The sequence below is a fragment of the Podarcis tiliguerta genome, assembly GCF_965153285.1.
Source record: "Podarcis tiliguerta genome assembly, chromosome: 13".
Taxonomy (NCBI): domain Eukaryota; kingdom Metazoa; phylum Chordata; class Lepidosauria; order Squamata; family Lacertidae; genus Podarcis; species Podarcis tiliguerta.
In genome coordinates this window covers 26,069,767-26,089,214 of record NC_139546.1, presented here as the reverse complement: position 1 = coordinate 26,089,214, position 19,448 = coordinate 26,069,767, and the positions used below count along the sequence as shown (strand labels likewise).

At 44.8% G+C, this 19,448-nt stretch overlaps 1 protein-coding gene across 2 annotated transcripts in view; it reads left to right on the top strand.

Annotated features, from left to right (window-relative positions):
* Positions 1-19,448, top strand: part of ERBB2 (erb-b2 receptor tyrosine kinase 2) — a 64,618-nt gene that overhangs the window by 21,531 nt on the left and 23,639 nt on the right. The window contains exons 3-12 of one of the 2 annotated variants that reach the window (XM_083408517.1): positions 7,088-7,239; positions 9,622-9,808; positions 10,180-10,314; positions 11,702-11,770; positions 12,828-12,943; positions 14,637-14,778; positions 16,407-16,523; positions 17,399-17,525; positions 18,442-18,515; positions 18,896-18,986. In XM_083408517.1, the coding sequence (XP_083264643.1) occupies positions 7,088-7,239; positions 9,622-9,808; positions 10,180-10,314; positions 11,702-11,770; positions 12,828-12,943; positions 14,637-14,778; positions 16,407-16,523; positions 17,399-17,525; positions 18,442-18,515; positions 18,896-18,986 (1,210 nt within the window). Of the gene's footprint in view, positions 1-7,087; positions 8,722-9,039; positions 9,809-10,179; positions 10,315-11,701; positions 11,771-12,827; positions 12,944-14,636; positions 14,779-16,406; positions 16,524-17,398; positions 17,526-18,441; positions 18,516-18,895; positions 18,987-19,448 lie in introns of both variants that reach the window. The other variant, XM_083408518.1, reaches the window with a different exon arrangement.

Sequence of the window (19,448 nt, the reverse complement as noted above, 5' to 3'; positions counted from 1 at the left end):
CCATTGGTTGTCGTGCCAAAGTAGAAGTTTTAATCAATTGTCCATAATACAACTAGGGCTTGGGCAACTGCTTCTCCATCCTAGGGCCAGTTCATTAAAATTAAGATTTAGAGAGAAAATACATGCCCCTTGCAAGTGTGTGCTCGCCTTCTCTCTCTCCAGTTCTTTAAATAAAAATGACCAGTCCTTACAATTTTAAAAAATCCTCTTGATTTTAAACAAAACTTGTTTCTGTGTTGCCATACTGCAGGTCTAGATAGTTCATGAATCTACCAACCCAAACCTTGCTTCCCAGCCTTGTATTGTGGGTTGCCTGCCACTTGACCTGTGCATTTACAGCCGCAATCAGACAGCTCTATCAGGTTATATATTATTCTGCCTGCTGGGCTGTTTGTTCAGCTTGGTAGGCCAGAAGTTGTGCACACCTGCTATACTGTTTGGAAGTATTGCTGGATAGAAACTCTCATAATATCCACCATTTTGCGTACCTGGGCTACACTGGGTTACAATACATTTCACAGATGGACAAAGGGATCCTTACTGAAAGGATTCCTGCCTGAATTGATGCCTTTGCCATTACTGACTTCTGAGGACTATGTACTCTGCTGCAGACTGTACTCATTTGCTGTGCAAGTAGCCTGGCCTACACCACTTTAAAAGCAGAAAAAGATGTTTGTTCATTTGGTTAAAGATGCACTAGGAAGAACACTTGTGGTAATACGTTACCAATAATTCAAAGGGAATCTTGCCAGCTGCAGAATGTGAAATGGAAAGCTGTATCAAGCATGATACTTCAGCGTTCATTAACATTCATGCCGACAATAATCCAGTCAGAGATTTCGCTTCTTAAAAGTCCTGGCTGGGGTGGGTGGGACTGAAATGCCACAAATGAAGAGTTGTGTATGCATACTAAACAACATTTTTGCAAGGCATCCCCCAAAGGCAAATGAGAGAAAAATGATTTATCAGGGAGAGGTACCCAAAATAGACTTGGCTGGAGCAGAAGAAATCAAAAAACAATTTGAAAGTCTGTGGAACTTGTTTTGAGATTATTTTCAGATAGTTCTCAGGCAGGTAAACCTGAGCCCACCTGTTCATTGTTTTTAACCTACTTATTAGTTCCACCTCGCTTATTGCTTCATTCCCGCTGAACCTTGGACCTGACTTGAATCACGCTTTCTTCTGCCAACAGGAATGTGTCAGATTCTTCCCCACTGTCCAGACTTTTATCTGATTGGGAGCTGCTGGGTTGTGTGTCTGTGGGATCGGTCACTTGGCTGCCACTGGGCTCCTTGGCGTCATGTTGCCGATCCTCTAGAGGCGAAGGCTGGTTCTGCTTCTCTTTCTGGTGCTTGTCCGTGCAGGAAAGAGGGTTGCGTAAACGGCCCGCGTGGGAATGGAGTAAACATGAGGAGAAGACGCCCATCCCAACCAGAAAAACAAGCTTGTTTCTCTCCTCCTCTGAATGTTATAACTGGCCTGTTATTTCTTAGTGCCAATCTCCCTTCCCCCGCCCTCCGCTTTCAAGGAACAAAGTGCAAAATCTCCAGTGCGTAGCAAGTCTGAAGAATGGTCCTTTCCCCACAGAAAGCCTTTAAAGCTTGTTTCTATTCGGTCCCTATTTAAGGAAGGCCATATTAACTATACAGTGGTACCTCGGGTTACATACGCTTCAGGTTACATACGCGGTTACAGATTCCGCTAACCCAGAAATATTACCTCAGGTTAAGAACTTTGCTTCAGGATGAGAACAGAAATCGTGCTCCGGCAGCACAGCAGCAGCGGGAGGCCTCATAAACTAAAGTGGTACTTCAGGTTAAGAACAGTTTCAGGTTAAGAACAGACCTCTGGAACGAATTAAGTACTTAACCCAAGGTACCACTGTACTTTTATAATGTTTCTGAGTTCCGTTTCCTAAGGGTGCTCAAAGCGGCATGCTAGTAAGAGAAAAACAAACGAAAAAGAAAACATTTGCACTTGTTTAAAAATTAACTTGCTCCTCTAATGATTTAATACAGTGCAATTGCAATGAAGCTTTTTATTTGCTGCGGCAAGTTATACGGGGGGACGGGCAAGGAGTTCTACAGAGTGGGTGCCACCAGCAAGAAAGCCCTGCTTTGTATCTTCTCAGTTCTTCCCGTGTAAAATTGCCCACGAAGCTCAGCCTCACATCCAAGTACAGTCGTACCCTGGTTCTCAAATGCCTTGTGACTCAAACGTTTTGGCTCCTGAACGCCGCAAACCCGGAAGTGAGCGTTCCAGTTTGCGAACGTTTTTTGGAAGTCGTACGTCCAACGCGGCTTCTGCAGCTTCCAATTGAGTGCAGGAAGCTCCTGCAGCCAATTGGAAGCCACGCCTTGGAAGTCGAACGGACTTCTGGAACAGATTCCATTCTAGAACCAAGGTACGACTGTACAAGAAGGTACTTATGAGAGAAGATTCTGAAAAGACTAATCTAGATTAACTGGGACTAAGATTGAGATGGGCAATCTGAATGCACACTGGATAAGATGAGGTACAATTTGCCAGCACATTTCTCCTGCGCAAGCCTAGTGAAAATGAACTGGAGCTGCTGCTTCTGCCTTTGAATTTTGACAGGTGTCAATCTGTGGGTGTCTGTATGACCTCAGGTGAATGATCCCACACACCTGTCAGAGTTGGTCCACAGCAGGTGGGGGAGCTAGGGACGTGGACCACCAGCTGGGTCCAGTTCCCACTCCTGCTTTAGGGTAGTTACCATCTGTGGGGCAGAATCTTGCCCCATGGTAAGGCTACCTACCTCTGACTAGGGGTGGGCAAATCGTTCTGTTTCCATTCTGTATCATCTCTGCGTGTGCTAACCCATAAATTGATTCTATCCTGTTTCTGTATTAATCTATGTTTTTTTAAAAATAGCACACAGAGAAAGAAAATCACATTTAAATGCACGTCTCTGCTGCTGCTGCAAGCAAGCCACAGTTTCCCACCACCTCATCACACATAGTAATGCCTGGTTGTACAAAATACCATATTTTTCGCTCTATAAGATGCACTTTTCCCCCTCCAAAAATTAAGGGGAAATGTGTGTGCGTCTTATGGAGCGAATGCAGGCTCCTTGGCTTCAGCGATAGCAACGCGAAGCCTCCGAAGCGCAGTGGGAGTGCTCCCGCCGTGCTCTGGAGGCTTCGCATTGCTTTTGCTGCAGCCTGGAGAGCGTGAGGGGTCGGTGCGCACCGACCCCTCTCGCTCTCCAGGCTTCAGGGATAGCCGCCTGAAGCCTCCGGAGCACAGCGGGAACTCCCGTTGTGCTCCGGAGGCTTCGTGTTGGTTTCACTGAAGCCAGGAGAGCAAGAGGGATCGGTGCGCACAATCCCTCTTGCTCTCTTGGGTTTGGTTCGCTGGAGAGGCGCTGCGCAGCTTTCCCACTCTGCGCAGTGCCCCTTCAGCGAAGCGGGAGGAGAAATGGAAGGGGCTCCATTTCTCCTGCCACTTTGCTGAAGGGGTGCTGCACAGAGAGGGAGATAATTTTTTTTTCTTGTTCTCCCCCTCTAAAACAAGGTGCGTCCTATGGTCGGGTGCATCCTATAGAGCAAAAAATACGGTATATGATATCACCAGTGTCTTGATGTTGTACTAGTTTTCCCCAACTTCACTGCATCTTGTTGGGTGTTGCTTATAGCAAGGGCACCTCTCTCTCTGTGCCTGTGTCTCTGTCTGTCTGTCTCTCTTTCTCTTTCCAGCCAAGGCCCCCATAAGAAGACCCATGAGGGAATGTGGCTTTTGTGCTGGAAAAGTTTCCCCACCCCCTGGGTTACTGCACGGCATCTCCCCTTCTCAGAGGCTGGGAAGAGGCCTCGGGGACCCCATAGGGCCTTTGAATGGCACATAGGAGTGTGGCCAGCAGTCCCCAGTGGAGGGACTGTGTTGTCCCCTGCGCTGGAATAAAGCCAGCCTGCCAAGTGGGGATGATGGCAGAACTGTTTATATCGAGCTGGATGTTGCAGCTTTTAGTATGTTGCTTTTTACGCTAGTCTGGTTGTTGTGTTAAAAATAATTTCTTTTGCTAATGTGTTAGGGTGTTTTTTGCTATCAAGGAAGCACATGCTCAGCATGTTCATAAATGTACCAGGCAAACACATATATCATAATCATAATAATAATAATAATAATAATAATTCTACCCCGCCCATCTGGCTGGGTTTCCCCAGCCACTCTGGGCGGCTTCCAACAAAACATTAAAATACACTAATTCATGAAATATTAAAAGCTTCCCTAAACAGGGCTGCCTTCAGATATAAACCACATGTCTGAAACAGTACAGGGAAATAGTCCTGAAACCATTATGACTCTCCCAAATTGACCTCAAATGTTCCTCTGCAAGGAGGAAGGAAATGGGAAAATCTCGCCATTGTCTCTTTGCTCACAAATCCTGTCTTAAGGGCGTATCTGTGTATGAATAGGGTGAGCCTGTGACCTGAATTCAGGAACTGAGTATTTACAGGAATGCCCAGACTGCCCAGGTAATGCAACCAGTGACCATTATCAGGTACCCTGGCAAACAGGATTTCTGCTTGTTCTGTTGTTGACCACCTCCTTCTGTGATGTATGTTAGATGTTTCAGGGGGTTGGTCTTCGGCTACAGGGTGGGCAGTTTCAAAAGTCTATATAAGGGCTTGCACACCAATATTCAGGGTTCCTCCTCCCTCCTGCGTGGGGTTGTGAACACCCTGTTGCAACATAAAGATCAGGCTTCCTAGCTGTTTTGTTTCTCTATATTCTCTGGTTGGCCTCTGTTATTTTCTCCTACAGAAAGAGAACCTAGTCCTAAATAATGACTCTACATGGGCTCTTGGGTACCCCATAAGGGAAAGGGAGCAGATTTTTCTTATAACAGTTGTGTGACTTCTAAAAAACCCTCCTCTTGTTTTTAATTCCCTGTTGTTTACATAAAACCTACCGGCCTCTTGGTTTATCTTATTCCAAGGTTTGTGGGGAACCTATGCGCTTTGTTTTGTCTATTTCTATCTGGTTTGGAAAATATAATTTTTTTCCGTTTAGTCCCAAATGTGTTTGTTCACAAACAAAGGACGTTGCAAACCGTTGAATCTTGAGTGAGATGATCTTTGAAACAGTCGCTCCCTCCATACCTCCTCCTAAATGCCAAGTTTTGTCAAAATGTAGAGCTCCTTGGCTGAGGAGCAGCAATTTTTACACACACACACACACACAGAGAGAGAGAGAGAGAGAGAGAGAGAGAGAGAGACTGAGACTGCTGGGCTGTGGAATTAATCAATAGGAAGTTATTGAAATGAGCTACCAAGTTGAAACGGGAGCCCAGCATTTCCTATAGTAACAGATAGTGCTGTGTTGTCTTTGGTGTGAGGAATCTGGAGGAGGATTTTTATTGAGGCGAAAAGGCTGTACGTGGGGAATAATGCATGCTGGTTGGTTGAATTGTGAAGAGTGGGGGAGAAGCACAGGAAGTATCGGGCTTTCTGAAAGGATGAGAGAAGTTCCTGCTTGGCTCAGAATGGCTTGGATAGATTCCAGCCTCCGGGAATGAGTTGCATGCTGAGATTCCCGAAGCCAAAATAAAATAAAATAAAATGGCCTCTTTAGTTCAAACCAGGGTATGAAATCACCATCCAGCACTGCCTATTTGAGCTCTCTGTTGCACAGGGATTTAAAAGATGCCCCTTTTTCCATGCAGGGAATGTCACCTGTTGGATTTCTGCCTGACGTATGTCTTGTTTAAAGCCAAGAAATCTTTCCAGAAAAATATATTTTGGCTCTAGAGCTGGAATCACATTTACAGGGAAAGACAGAACTTAGCTTCCTAAAACTTGCCTTTTCTCCCACAATCAGGCGTAAAGTTTATCACCTGCCACAGACCAGAGGCCTGTAACAGAAAGGCTGCTCAATTTTCAAAGATCATTTTATTTTCAGTTTTTTGTTCTAGAGGGGGAAGCAGCTTGTCTATAAATAGCACGGTTCTGTATACTTGAATTAAAAACCTGTACCCCCAAATGAATTCTGCATAATTTTAATCCACTTTGCATATACCGTATTTTTCTGTCTATAAGACGCCCCCAATGTATAAGATACCCCCTATTTTGCGGGACTGCAATTTAAGAAAATGGGGTGAGATGTATCCGTGTATAAGATACCCCCAATTTTTTGACATTATTTTTTAGGGGGGAAACATAGTATTATACACTGAAAAATCCGGTATTTGCTTGTCTAAACTATTCTGTTTCTGCTAGTCATGAAGGAGAAAAAGTTATTGTATTTTCCCGTGTATAACACGCCCCCAGGTATAACATGACCCCTATTTTTGGGGGCTCCAAATAAAGAAGTCCCCCATATGCACTATCCATGTATAAGACGACCCCCAATTTTAAACTTGAAAACATATGGCGGAAATATAGTCTTATACATGGCAAAATACAGTAAATGGAGCACTGAATTCCAACTCGGCTTGGCTCTGCCATGAGCTTCTGAGATTGCCAGCATACTATAGCAGACCTGAGGGCTAGGAACTTGCTTTTAAAAACCAAAAAGAGAGAGCTGAGATTCCTAGTGTGCTGGTTTCTTTTTCCCATTGCTAATTCAATGTCTTTTGGGAAGGGTGCCTTCAGTCTATGCACAGTCACGGTAATGCGTACAGTGGTACCTCGGGTTAAGTACTTAATTCGTTCCGGAGGTCCGTACTTAACCTGAAACTGTTGTTAACCTGAAGCACCACTTTAGCTGATGGGGCCTCCTGCTGCCGCCGTGCTGCTGGGGCACGATTTCTGTTCTCATCCTGAAGCAAAGTTCTTAACCTGAGGTAATATTTCTGGGTTAGTGGAGTCTGTAACCTGAAGCGTATGTAACCTGAGGCGTATGTAACCCAAGGTACCATTGTATTGATTCACTGGTTTATATATGTGGAACTTTTACCTTACATTTGGAAACTTAGTCTATTCTAGTTTTACCCAAGCCTTTCAAAAGGAGTTCATAACAAGGAGCTTAGGATTGCAGACATGCTCCCAGCTGTATGTGTGTGTGGATGCCTCCCTTTTCTTTTGATTCCAACCTTATTTGCACTTCTCCTCCTCCTCTGCAGTCTGCACCGGGACCGACATGAAGCTGCAGCACCCCTCCAGCCCAGAAAACCACCATGCCACCCTCCGCCACCTCTATGAGAACTGTCAAGTTGTGCAAGGCAACCTGGAGATCACTTATCTGCCGGCAGATGTGGACACGTCCTTTCTCAAGGTGGGTGTGATGGGAGAAGTTAAATGCATGTTCTCAAGACAGCTTCTCTTTATCAGGATGAAAATGAGAAGAGGAGGAAACAGGGAAGGTGGGCACACACCACAGGGTGGATAAAAATCAATGGGTTTAAAAAAAATAACCTCAAAAATCGGATTTTTTTTATTGGATTTTTAAAATAAAATGCTTTTGGAGGAAAAATCTTTCTAAAGATAGTTTTCTATTTAGCTCACATTGTAGTCCAAAGGAAATAAGGATTTGTTTTAAGTTTTTAATGTGTGCTAAAACTCTAAGTTTTTTTTTAATTGTTTAATCACATCAGTTAACAAACATGGATACATATGCTATAATGTTATTGCTTTAGTTAAACAAATTGTTTAAATTGTTACTAAGGAAATGGTTATTTTTTTCCCTTCCAGTAAAGTACAGCAGAAAAGTTGTCCATAATAAACAGTTAACTTGTTAAACCTCACAATAATTTCATAATTATCTATGTATTTCTAATAGTATAACCAAATCAGTAATTTTTTCTATAACTCTGAAAAACTACTCTGAAAATTTATTATTCCAAAAATGAAACCTTTATCTGGTTGTAAATATTAAGATTATACCAGCAGGAATGTGTCTTTCTGTAAAAAAAAAAAATGATTTAAATCAAGTCTTACTGACCAATGATTTAAATCAAGTCTTCCTGACTAGTGATTTAAACCGTGATTTAAACCGTGATTTAAATCAGTTTGATCCACCCTGCCCCTTCATATTCTCAAGGAGCAAGGAGGAAAGTTGATAGAGATTGAAAAGTCCATTCCGCCAGGAGTGGAGGAGTCAGGTTGTGCAATAGAAATCTGCATGTCTCTCCTTATCACAGTGAAAGTATCACATACGGGAAGGTGCTTCCAAAAGCAAGCAAGGCTGGGTTTCCACCTGTGGCTGCCACCCATTTCCTCGAAAGAAGCCACACTAGCTTCAGGTGCTGTGATTGCACCTGCAGATGAGCAGAGTTGGCAGGAATAGCTTGGACTGGACAGCAAAGCTGTTTGATCTGGGCCCACGGAATCTGCGTTTGGGCGTCTGCTCAGCGTGATCTCGTTGTGTGCAAGCTACCTAATCCTTCAGCCTCCGTTTCCATCTGTAAAATGGCAAACCATAGTGGCTGTCTCATAGGGATGAGCTTGAATAAGGGCTTTAGAACCCTGCCATTTCAGGTTTTCGCTTGTTTTCAAACGAACAAGAATACTCTAAGTGGAAACTTAAAAGACCTTTTCACAAATGTGAGGAAGTGATGGAGAATGCGTCTTGGCCTTCTTGCTTGAACCTTCTGGAGCTGTTTGTTCTGCAAGTATGCTTTCTGCGTCTTCTGTGCTGGGGATTCAGTGACCGATGAAAGAAAGCAGAGCAGGTGCCACGGGGGTTTCGTTTGGAAATATTTAAATTTCTGTCGCCAAAACGAAAAAGCAGCAAGTATTAAGAGCATTTGTTGTACAGGTAATTTGTTGTGCAGGATAATCTTTACTGTATACAAACATACAAACGTACAATGAAAGTAAGTATAGAAAAGTTGAATACAAAAAGAAGAAAACATCACAACATAAAAGTAAGAAAAAATTGAAAAGAAAAAAAGAACCAAAAATTTATATAACATCATGCCTATCAAATAAAATTTTCTGCATGAAACTTCCAATCGTTCTCATTATACTATTTCTGTTGTCATGGTTTTATCGCAGTTTTACTTTGTATCCTTTTTCATACTTTCCACTAGAGTATTTGTTTCATTTATTTTTGTTTACAAGTATCATTGTACAGGTAATAAATAGATAAATCTCTTGCACCCTCAGTGTCTTTGGCACTCTGGTTGTAACTTTTAAAGCCCTACATGGCTCAGAATCCCAGGTAATAATAATAATAAAAAAGTGTTTCGTTGGACTGCCTTCTCCCACAGCAATCTGCCCATCTACTGAGATTGTAATCTGAAGCCTTTTGTCTGGGTGTCCTTGCAGCTTCTAGTATGGCAGATAGCAAATGATGACAAAGCCAAGGTCGCCCAATGAGCTTCAGGGCTGAGTGGGGATCTGCACCCTGGTCTGCCAGGTCCTCATCTGACACTCTAACCCAGTGTTTGTCAAACTTGGGTCCCCAGCTGTTGTTGGACTACAGCTCCCATCATCCCTGGCCCCAGGTCCTGCTAGCTAGGGATGATGGGAGTTGTAGTCCAGTCAGAACTGGGAACTCAGGTTTGAGTCGCCACACCGACTCTCCGTAAGGACAGGCGCTTCCGCCTTTCATTGGAGGTAACCCTGGGTGGCCGTTGGATAGCTTACCATGCTGTGCAAAAAGGATTCCTTGCTCCTCTTTTCTTGGCTTCTCACCGTTTCTGTCTGTCTCCAGGACATCAGAGAGGTCCAGGGATATGTGCTGATTGCCAAGAACCACGTGCACCACTTGCAGCTGGAAAGCCTGCTGATCATCCGTGGGACCCAGCTGTACGAGGAAAAGTATGCCCTGGCTGTCCTCAACAACACCGACCCCAGCGGGGATGTGGGGCTGCAGGAGCTGGGCATGTTGGATCTGACAGGTACGGAAGGAGGGGCATGAAAAGGCGACAGGGACCTGAAAGAACCCGATCTGCCTACTCAACTAAGCTACGAATTCAGTCGTGTCCCCATTTGAATCTGCTACACCTCCCCTCTTCCCTGCTCAGTAATATGAGATATGGGGCTTTTGTAAGCATTACAATGAAAAAATGGAAGTGAACGTCCTCCAGAAACTCCCAGGGTGCCATAGAAATGTTCCGCGTTTTGTTTATTTCAGCATTTGCCAAAGCGCTCCTGGACTTGGAAGTAGGCCGCAATCTAAGGCTTAGAAATAATCAAAACAAAACAAATTAAAACGTCTTTTATACATTGCTCTTTACTGTCCCTTTCTCTCCCCCCGGTTTCTTTTCAGAGATCTTGAAGGGTGGTGTGATTGTAGACGAAAACCCCCAGCTGTGCTTCCAGGAGACCATCCACTGGGGGGCCATTTTCCACAAACACAACCAGCAGAACTACACGGAGATCAGCAGCCGCCGGCGCCGGATCTGTAAGCGAACCTTGTTTGGCTGCTGGGCTGTGTTGGGGTTATAGAATTCTTTACCGAAATAAAATCCCAGATTTTTAGAATTTAAGTTGCCAGGAACACATTATTACGCTTCGTATCTCTGCTTGTTTCTTATCCTGTTACATTCTAGGTGAATATTTTTTAAAAACCATGTGTACTCTCTGCTAAAGACAAATCTTAAAAATTCTGCCCACAAGACAAGCTGAGGTCTACAAGCTGTATAGGTTATGCAAATATGCTTCTCATACCCAACTTTTTTTGACACTTGCAAGCCATGGAAAGGGTAGGGAATATATTTGCAGGGTTACACTTCAATCAGCAGAATTGAACCCTTGAGAGTCAAATTCTTACCTTCCAGCTTCTAAGGTTTTAGCAGGCAGGGTCCATGCTCTTTATAAAGTCATTTTTTCTTTCAATGGGGCTGGAAACTTAAAAACAAACAAAGGCTGAGATCCTCAGTTCTTTCTCTTCACTAGATTACTGTTTGCTCCTTTTGCTCCTGCTTCTACAGGTCGTGGGGTTGGCTGAGCTAGAAAAGACCGTTTAAAAAACAAAAAAGGAAACTGATTTTTTGCATCCACTACTGCATTTTGCTCTCCCACAAAACCATGGCAAACACATATTCCTTGCTGCTCATTCTTCCTTCGTTGGCACATGCCAGAGGCCTTTGAAGTCTGCTTCTACTCCTTTGATTGTCATGCCTCCACCTATTCTAACCTCTAAATCGGACCACTGCAACACACTGTACATGGGGTCTGCCTTTGAAGATGATTTGGAGATTGCTGGTGCAGATTCAGCAGCCAGATTGTCAACCGAGGCAGGGCAGTCTGAACATATGATGCCAGTTCTGGTGTGACAACCCTGGCCACCCATTAGTTCGCAAGCTCAGTTTTGTCCTATAAGGCAATTATGCAGCTCGGGGCCCCAGTGCCTCAAGGACTGTCTCACCCCACATGAACCAACCCGGACCCTGCAATCATCACCTGAGGTCCCTCTTTGTGTGCTGCTTCCATGGGAGACTCGGAGAGTGGCAACGTGAGATTGGGCCTTTTCAGTGGTGGCCCCCTGCTTGTGAAATGCTTTCACCTGGTGTTATCTTAATCTATTTTTAGGCAAAGGTTTATCTCTTTACTTGTGTTCTTGGCTTGTAATCTGAAGGGTGGCATTGTGGCCTGTTTTAATAGGGTAGGATCAGAAAGTCCTACCTTTTATCTGTGTTTTAGATTCTTATTGGAGGTTCTTAATTGGTTTGGACCTAAGGTGCTTTGATCTGCTCTGTGAGAAAAGTGACTGTAACAAATAGAATACAGGAATATTTGGTGAGGACCACCTTGCTTTTAAGAAAGTGTCTGTTTTCCCCACTCCTCAGGCCCCGACTGCCAAAGAATATGCCCCAATGGCCACTGCTGGGGAGAAGGAAAAGGAAGCTGTCAAACATGTGAGTATCAGGCATCTTGGGATCTGGGCTATACCAAAACGTGCAGGCTTTACACAGTATCTCTTAACAGCTTTGGAGTGTGTAATTTGCATGTAGAACGGCAGATGGGTCGCCATTTTGTCTCCCCCAGCCTGAGCGCCGCATTCCCTTCCATGCAATCCTTCGGGGGCCACATGTCAGTGGTGGGCAGGGCTGACGCTAAAAGTGGGAGGAGCAACAAGTGTGAATTGTACTGTAGGCTCATTTCTGCACACTTGTGCACACCTCTCTTTCCACCCATCCAGATGATCAAGAGGCACGTCAGAGTTCAGATATGCATTTCAGGCAGACAGGAGCAGTTAAGCAAAGCAGGGCTGTGGCCTGAGGAGAGTCCCAAGGGCCAGACAGAGGGGCCTGATGGGTCGCGTATGGCCCCTGTCTATGGGATTCTCCATCCTTGACGTAAATCAGGGTGGGCCGTGCGGCCCTCGATGCCTTTTTGGCGGTCCTTGGCAACATTTGATGCCCCCCTGCCCTCACACCACCATTCCAGAGCTAGGTAAGGGAGAAGCTGGGCTTTTGGAAGGAGGTGTGAGGGTTCTTTTTTCTTTTTTCTTTCTTTTTAGGAGGTGTGAGGGTTCTGGCAGGGTCCTGGATTCCCTCATGACTTCTTCCAAAGCCTAGTTAGCACTTTTCCAGTTTGGGGAAGGAGGTGGGAAGAATACATCTGAGAAGAGTACATCTGAGGATGTCTCTAAAGCAAAGCCTTGAGAGGTCCTCTGTTATTTGCTCAGGGAGTTAGACTTCTGCTTAGCTCTCCCCTGTCCCACAAAACTCCCTGGCATCCCCGCGTCTCCTGTTCTCTCAAAGGCGCCTCTTTCTCCCTGTTGCAACGACCTGGGTTGCCCCCTAGTGTAGCTGTGGCGTGCCTTATTTTCCTCTCACTGGCACCTGCTGGCACCTCTCTTTTTGCAAGCTGTCAGTTCAGAGGGTATGAGATCCCTCTTGTGTTTGATGAAGGAGCTTCTGTGCCTATGACTTTTCTGTTTTTCTCTTTGTCCCCCCCCCTCCCCGCCAGTGACAAGCACAGTCTGTGCCAGCAGCTGTGCAAGGTGTAAGGGGAGACACCCAACGGATTGTTGCCACGAGCAGTGTGCAGCCGGCTGCACGGGACCCAAACACTCTGACTGCCTGGTGAGTGTGTGTGCGCCCTGGGGTTCTCGTTTCTCATTTATCAAACATGCTGTCAAGTTTTCTGATTGCCAGAAAAAAACACAAACATTTACCTCTCTCACACACCCAACCTGTATTGGAGCCAGAGCCAGAGCAAAACAGGGGTGGAACTCAAAAGGCAAGGAGCAGATTCCTGTTGAATCTGGTGATCGTGAGCAGAGCTTGTTGGGATCTGGAGTTGACTGGCTTTAGAAGACATCTGAAGGGAGCCCTGCATAGGGAAGTTTTTGATGTGTAATTTTGTATTATGTTTTTGTTCCTGCTGGAAGCTGCTCAGAGTGACTGGGGCAACCCAGTCAGATGGGTGGGGTACATTATTATTATTATTATTATTATTAGCCTCTTACCTGACAAAGGTGGGGTGTTAGCCAGCTGATGAAGGAAGTGAATAGTTAAATGATTGATTGTTTTTGAATGGGCAGTTCGTCTGCAGGGGAGGAGTCTGAATCAACTACTTGTTGCGTGTTTATGTGTGTGTGTGTAAGTAAGAGAGAGAGAGATTGATTCTGGAGTTTAAATCAATAAAGAGAGGCAGAGACAGGTTTCTACCAGCTGAGGAAATAATTTCTGGATGGTATTGGGTATACAGCCTTCAGGTGAGGGCTGCTCACTGGGCATCACTGCCCGCAGCAAGAGTGCCCGTTTTACAGTCGTACCTTGGTTCTCGAGTTTAATCCATTCCGGGAGTCTGTTCGACTCCCGAAACGGTTCAAAAACCAAGGCACGGCTTCTGATTGGCTGCAGGAGATTCCTGCAGCCAATCAGAAGCCGTGTAAGCCGTGTCAGACCTTTGGCTTCCAAAAAACAATTGCAAACCAGAACACTCACTTTTGGGCTTGCGACGTTCAGGAGCCAATTTGTTCGACAACTAAGGCGTTCGACTACCAAGGTACGACTGTACTTCCATTTATACTGTGTATATTGCGCATTGTAAATAAAACAAATATTACAAAGACACCATAAAGCTGCAGTGCTCCCCTCACCCCTAAAAAGAAATGAAACCCTGTAGTGCTGTCCCAGAATTTGTCCTCATTTGAAAGTGGGTGCAAAGCTGGTTCTACAGGCTTGGACCATGAAAAGAATGGCTTCGGAAGTTCATTGCCACAAAGAATTTTATTAGCCTTTGTGGGGCCACGGAAACTTGGTTGCTTTTGATCCAAGCGACTCACTTTCTAGGGTGGCCCCTGAGTGTTCAGTGGGGTCCTTCCTATGTGAAAGTTCTCAAAGTATAAAAAGGTAAAGGTAAAGGGACCCCTGACCATTAGGTCCAGTTGTGATCAACTCTGGGGTTGGACACTCATCTCGCTTTATAGGCCGAGGGAGCTGGCATTTGTCCGCAGACAGCTTCCCAGTCATGTGGCCAGCATGACTAAGCCACTTCTGGCGAACCAGAGCAGCGCACGGAAACACCGTTTACCTTCCTGCCAGAGCGGTACCTATTTATCCACTTGCACTTTGACGTGCTTTCAAACTACTAGGTTGGCAGGAGCAGAGACCGAGCAACGGGAGCCCACCCCGTCACGGGGATTTGAACCGCCGACCTTCTGATCGGCAAGTCCTAGGCTCTGTGGTTTAACCCACAGCGCCACCCGCTCAAAGTGTACATGCCTTTAAAAATAGAAAAATAGGACTTGCCACCTTTCCGTTTCTCCAGGCCTGCCTTCACTTCAACCACAGCGGGATCTGCGAACTGCATTGTCCACTTCTCTTCAACTACAATCCAGACACCTACGAGCATCTGCCCAATCCAAATGGACGGTACACTTTTGGAGCAACCTGTGTTGCTGAATGCCCTTGTAAGGCTCTTATTGTTATCCCTTTTGTTTTGCGCATGTATATGTTATTGGGGTTGCGGTATGTGTGCAGGATTTTGGAACTGAAAATGCCCTGGGATAGTTACTATCTTCTGTTTAGTCCTTAGCTATGGAGACGAACCTGTGTTTTGCCTCCATCCCTTCTCCCTGGGAGCCAAAGGCACATGACTGAGTACTCCAGCACACAGAATATTCCTTTCATGCATGCCAGTTGCTAGTTTTTTAATTTCCCCCCACACACAACATGAAAAAGGCAACATGCAAACACCTCTTAAAAACGGTTGAAAACAGCAGATAAAATAGCAGTAGACACACAGACACATATATAAAATGGTGGAGCTTTCAGTCATTTGAACAACTGTCTGCATTCAGCAGTGGTATAATCCTGATACTGGTTTACCACCTCAATGAGAACTTGTCCTTTGTTTTCCCCCTTTCTCTATAAAGAAAAATGCCCCCCAAATGTGTGTTTTTAAAAATTCTATTTCTATGCCTCTTTTTATTCAAATAAATCCCAAAGTGGCTTACAAACAAAAGATAAAAATAACATAATGGAACATCACAAATACAGCATAAATTGTATAGAATACTTAAAACAATCACAAATTGCAAATAAAACAGTTACACTGTAACACTATTACCAAAACAACTAAAAAATAAGCTGAACATCACAGTTACACACACAAAAATCATATTATAGGATTCACAAAGTACGACAGCATTCATATCTATAAAACAATTTCAAAACGTTAACAAAATAGCAACAAAACAAAAAAAAGCCCTGTTGAATTTGTACACATGTTGTCTCCTCCGCCATGACTCATAAACTTTCATTCTATTCAGTGCATCAAAAGACACTTGCACAAAAATGCTCTTGGCAGCAACTCCCTTCTGAAGGATCCTTGCAGTGGAGGTGTTAATTTTCTCCCAATTACATGAAGCAAAATGGCTTCCCGAAATTCTTTTTAAGAACTTGGGTAGAAGGAGATGGACCAGAACGGGAATGGGATATGGCAGGGGTCAGCAAAATCTTTCAGCAGGGGGCCAGTCCACTGTCCCTCAGACCTTGTTGGGGGCCGGACTATATTTTGAAAAAAAGAAGAAGGAATTCCTATGTCCCACAAATAAACCAGAGATGCATTTTAAATAAAAGCACACATTCTACTCATGTAAAAACACCAGGCAGGCCCCACATATAACCCAGAGATGCATTTTAAATAAAAGGACACATTCTACTCAAGTAAAAACATGCTGATTCCTGGACCGTCCGCGGGCCGGATTTAGAAGGCGATTGGGCCGGATCCGGCCCCCGGACCTTAGTTTGCCTACCCATGTGATATGGTGTAACCTGATGGACATGGAATACTGGTGAAGATTTAATGGTCAGGCTGTTGCAGTACATGAGAAACATATTGGCAGTGGGGGCTCTTTTGCTGTTGTTGCGAGCTGCTTTCCCATGGGAAAATGGCGTATAGGTGAATGGAGGATAGTATACGTATTGCTATAATCTGCCTTGTTGCAGCACCATCCTTATGCAGTGTTTTTTTATAATTAAAGAAAGAAATGCTCATTCCAGGCTGTCATTCACTTCCTGCTGTTTTGAATTACAGATAACTACTTGGCTGCAGAGGTTGGGTCCTGTACTTTGGTGTGCCCTCAGACCAGTCAGGAGGTGAGCGTGGGCACCGTGCAAAAGTGTGAGAAGTGCAACAAGCCGTGTCCCAAAGGTAAGAGCTGGGAGTTGGCCAGTGGAGGGAGAAACACTGTTTCCAGGAAGACTCTGACTTTTCCCATGATGCATCAGTCTTGTGTACGCCCACCATACATGTCCTTCTGAGAACCTGGGGTACCAGCAACACTTATAGGGTATGCTCTCCTTCATTGCATGGAGATATTTGGCACGAGAGGGAGGGATATATATGGGGACGCAGGTGTTACCTGTCTCTCGTTCCTGTTGCCCGTAGAAATGGCCAATGTTGTAGAGAAGGCTTATGGCAGCTTTCCCCACTTCGGTGTCCTCCAGATATCTTGGACTGCCACTCTCATCATCCCTAGCCAGTCCAAAACCAGGAAGGCGAAAGGCTTGTTTATGCAAACAGTTGCAAACATTGAAACCGATTGGTGCTGTCTTCAAAGTTTTGGTTTTAACTTATTCTACCTCCTGAGTATTCTGACCCTATCCTTGACTCCCTTGGCTTTGCTCACCAGCTTTGCAGCAGTTTCAAGAATCGCATTTGTAGGTATTCAGCAGGAGACTCACCCTGATTTTTGGGCTCGTGACTCTTCCTTGGCCACTAGGGGTTGCAACTGGTGCATTCAACACCCGAGAAGGACTTTGGTTAGCCCAGGCATAGGCAAACTCTGGCCCTCCAGATGTTTGGGACTACAGTTCCCATCATCCCTGACCACTGGTCCTGTTAGCTAGGGATGATGGGAATTGTAGTCCCAAACATCTGGAGGGCCGGCGTTTGCCTACGCCTGAGTTAGCCTTTCTCTCGGCCCTTTAGCCCAAAGGTTCTGTGTTGTTCCCATTGTCTGCTCTGCATCGTTGTTGTGGTGATGTTTGTAGACTCATATGCACATTCTCTTCCCCGCCTCTCAGTCTGCTACGGTTTGGGAATGGATTTCCTGAAAGGGGTTCGTGCCATCAATGCCTCCAACATTCACCACTTTGCCGGCTGCACCAAGATCTTCGGCAGCTTAGCCTTTCTGCCGGAGACTTTTGCAGGGTGAGTAACGGTGAGCTTTAGGTGTAAAGGGTGGAGCATCAGTTTGCTCAAGACATCCTTGTAATTGTGCCATGTGAGGTTTTAGCTTTGGAAGGGCTATGGGAGTGTTTATAAAAAAGGGAAAGAAGTGGAGGAAGTTGGAACGATTTAGGCTCTTTGGGGTATATGAGGAAAATGGTGGCCGTGGAAATCAGACCACGAGGTATGAAAGCCTTTTGGTATTGGGAACAAGTAGTCTCAGAAGCTCCAGGGCTGGAGATGGAAAGAAGATAAAGTCCTTACCGGAGAAAAATGGCAAATTAAACTGTTGGACTATGCTGAAATGGCAAAACTGACTGGAAAGCTCGAGAACCAAGGAGACCAAAACTTTAACAGAGAATGGAAAAAATATATAATTTATCTTAGAGACCACTGTAAACAGATGAAAACATTAGCAGGATTGCAATAACACTCGTAAGGTAGCAAGTACTAGGGAGACAGTGGAGTTGTATTAAATATAGAATATTGGAAAAGATGCTGTAGAAAAGGTTTGATAATAGGACCCATGGAGGAGAAGGTGGGAAGTCCATAGATTCGGAGGAATCTGTAAATGTGGATCTGTATGGTTGTATTGTTATAATTTTATATTTCTAAAATCGAATAAATATTTTTTTTAAAAAAAGGAAGCACCAGGGCTGGCTTTTGTCTTTGTCATTTTGCCCTTCACAGCAGAGTTTCCTTGTGAGAAATGCTGAGGTGATTCCACTTAGAATAGCATGTGGCGCGTAAAATATTTTGGCCATTTTCATCAACTGAGTAGAACCAAAATTAAAGTAGCGGTCACTCAAGTTACAAAGAGTGCAGTAATAATAGCAAGAGGAAGTGAAGTGTGTCTATTTCGTTTCCCAACAATGCAGTTTCCCTTCTTTCTGTCCAGGGATCCTGCCTCTGATACTCCGCCCCTTGATCCCAAGCAGCTTAAAGTCTTTGAGAACCTGAAGGATCTAACAGGTACGTAAGAATTTTATTTCTAGGTAGCCTCAGCCCCCTCCACCCTGCCAGCAAGTCCCAGGCAAAGGGGTTCTTTGTTGTTACGGAGTAGCATAATTAAGGGAACTGGTGTGGTTCAATGGCTAAGAGTGTTGGACTAGGACCTGCGAGACCAGGGTTCAATTCCCTACTCAGCCACAAAGCTCACTGGGTGACATTGGGCCCAGTCACAGTCTCTCAGCCTGACCTACCTCGCAAGGTTGTTGCAAGGACAAAATGGGGAGGAAGAAAACCATGAATGCCATCTTGAGCTCCTTGGAGAAAAGTTGGATATACAAGTGATAAATAAATCAGGTGCCCTCATCTGCCGCTGAATGGTCCAAACTTTGTGTTTTGCATAGGCTTCCTCTATATTGAATCCTGGCCGGAGTCTCTCATGGACTTAAACCCTTTCCAGAACCTTCAAGTGATCCGGGGACGAGCCCTTTACAAGTAAGCACCCTCCCAGGATTGGGGCAGAAATAGCTTAGATTGCAACAGCTAAAAGACTGAACTATAAATCAAGGATTCCAGAATCTGAGCTTGCCTCTGCTACTAACTCACTAGATGGCCGTAAGCAAGCTGTATCTATTTACTTCCATAAATGCTGTCAAACCCCAATGGATTTTGTCGCTCTCCAGATCTAACAGGATACCGTATTTTTCGCTCTATAAGACGCACCAGACCATAACACGCACCTAGTTTTTGGAGGAGGAAAACAAGAAAAAAATATATTCTGAATCCCAGAAGCCAGAACAGCAAGAGGGATCGCTACGCAGCAAAAGCAGCGATCCCTCTTGTTGTTCTGGCTTCTGGGATAGCTGCGCAGCCTGCATTCGCTCCATAAGACGCACACACATTTCCCCTTACTTTTTAGGAGAGAAAAAGTGGGTCTTATAGAGCAAAAAATATGGT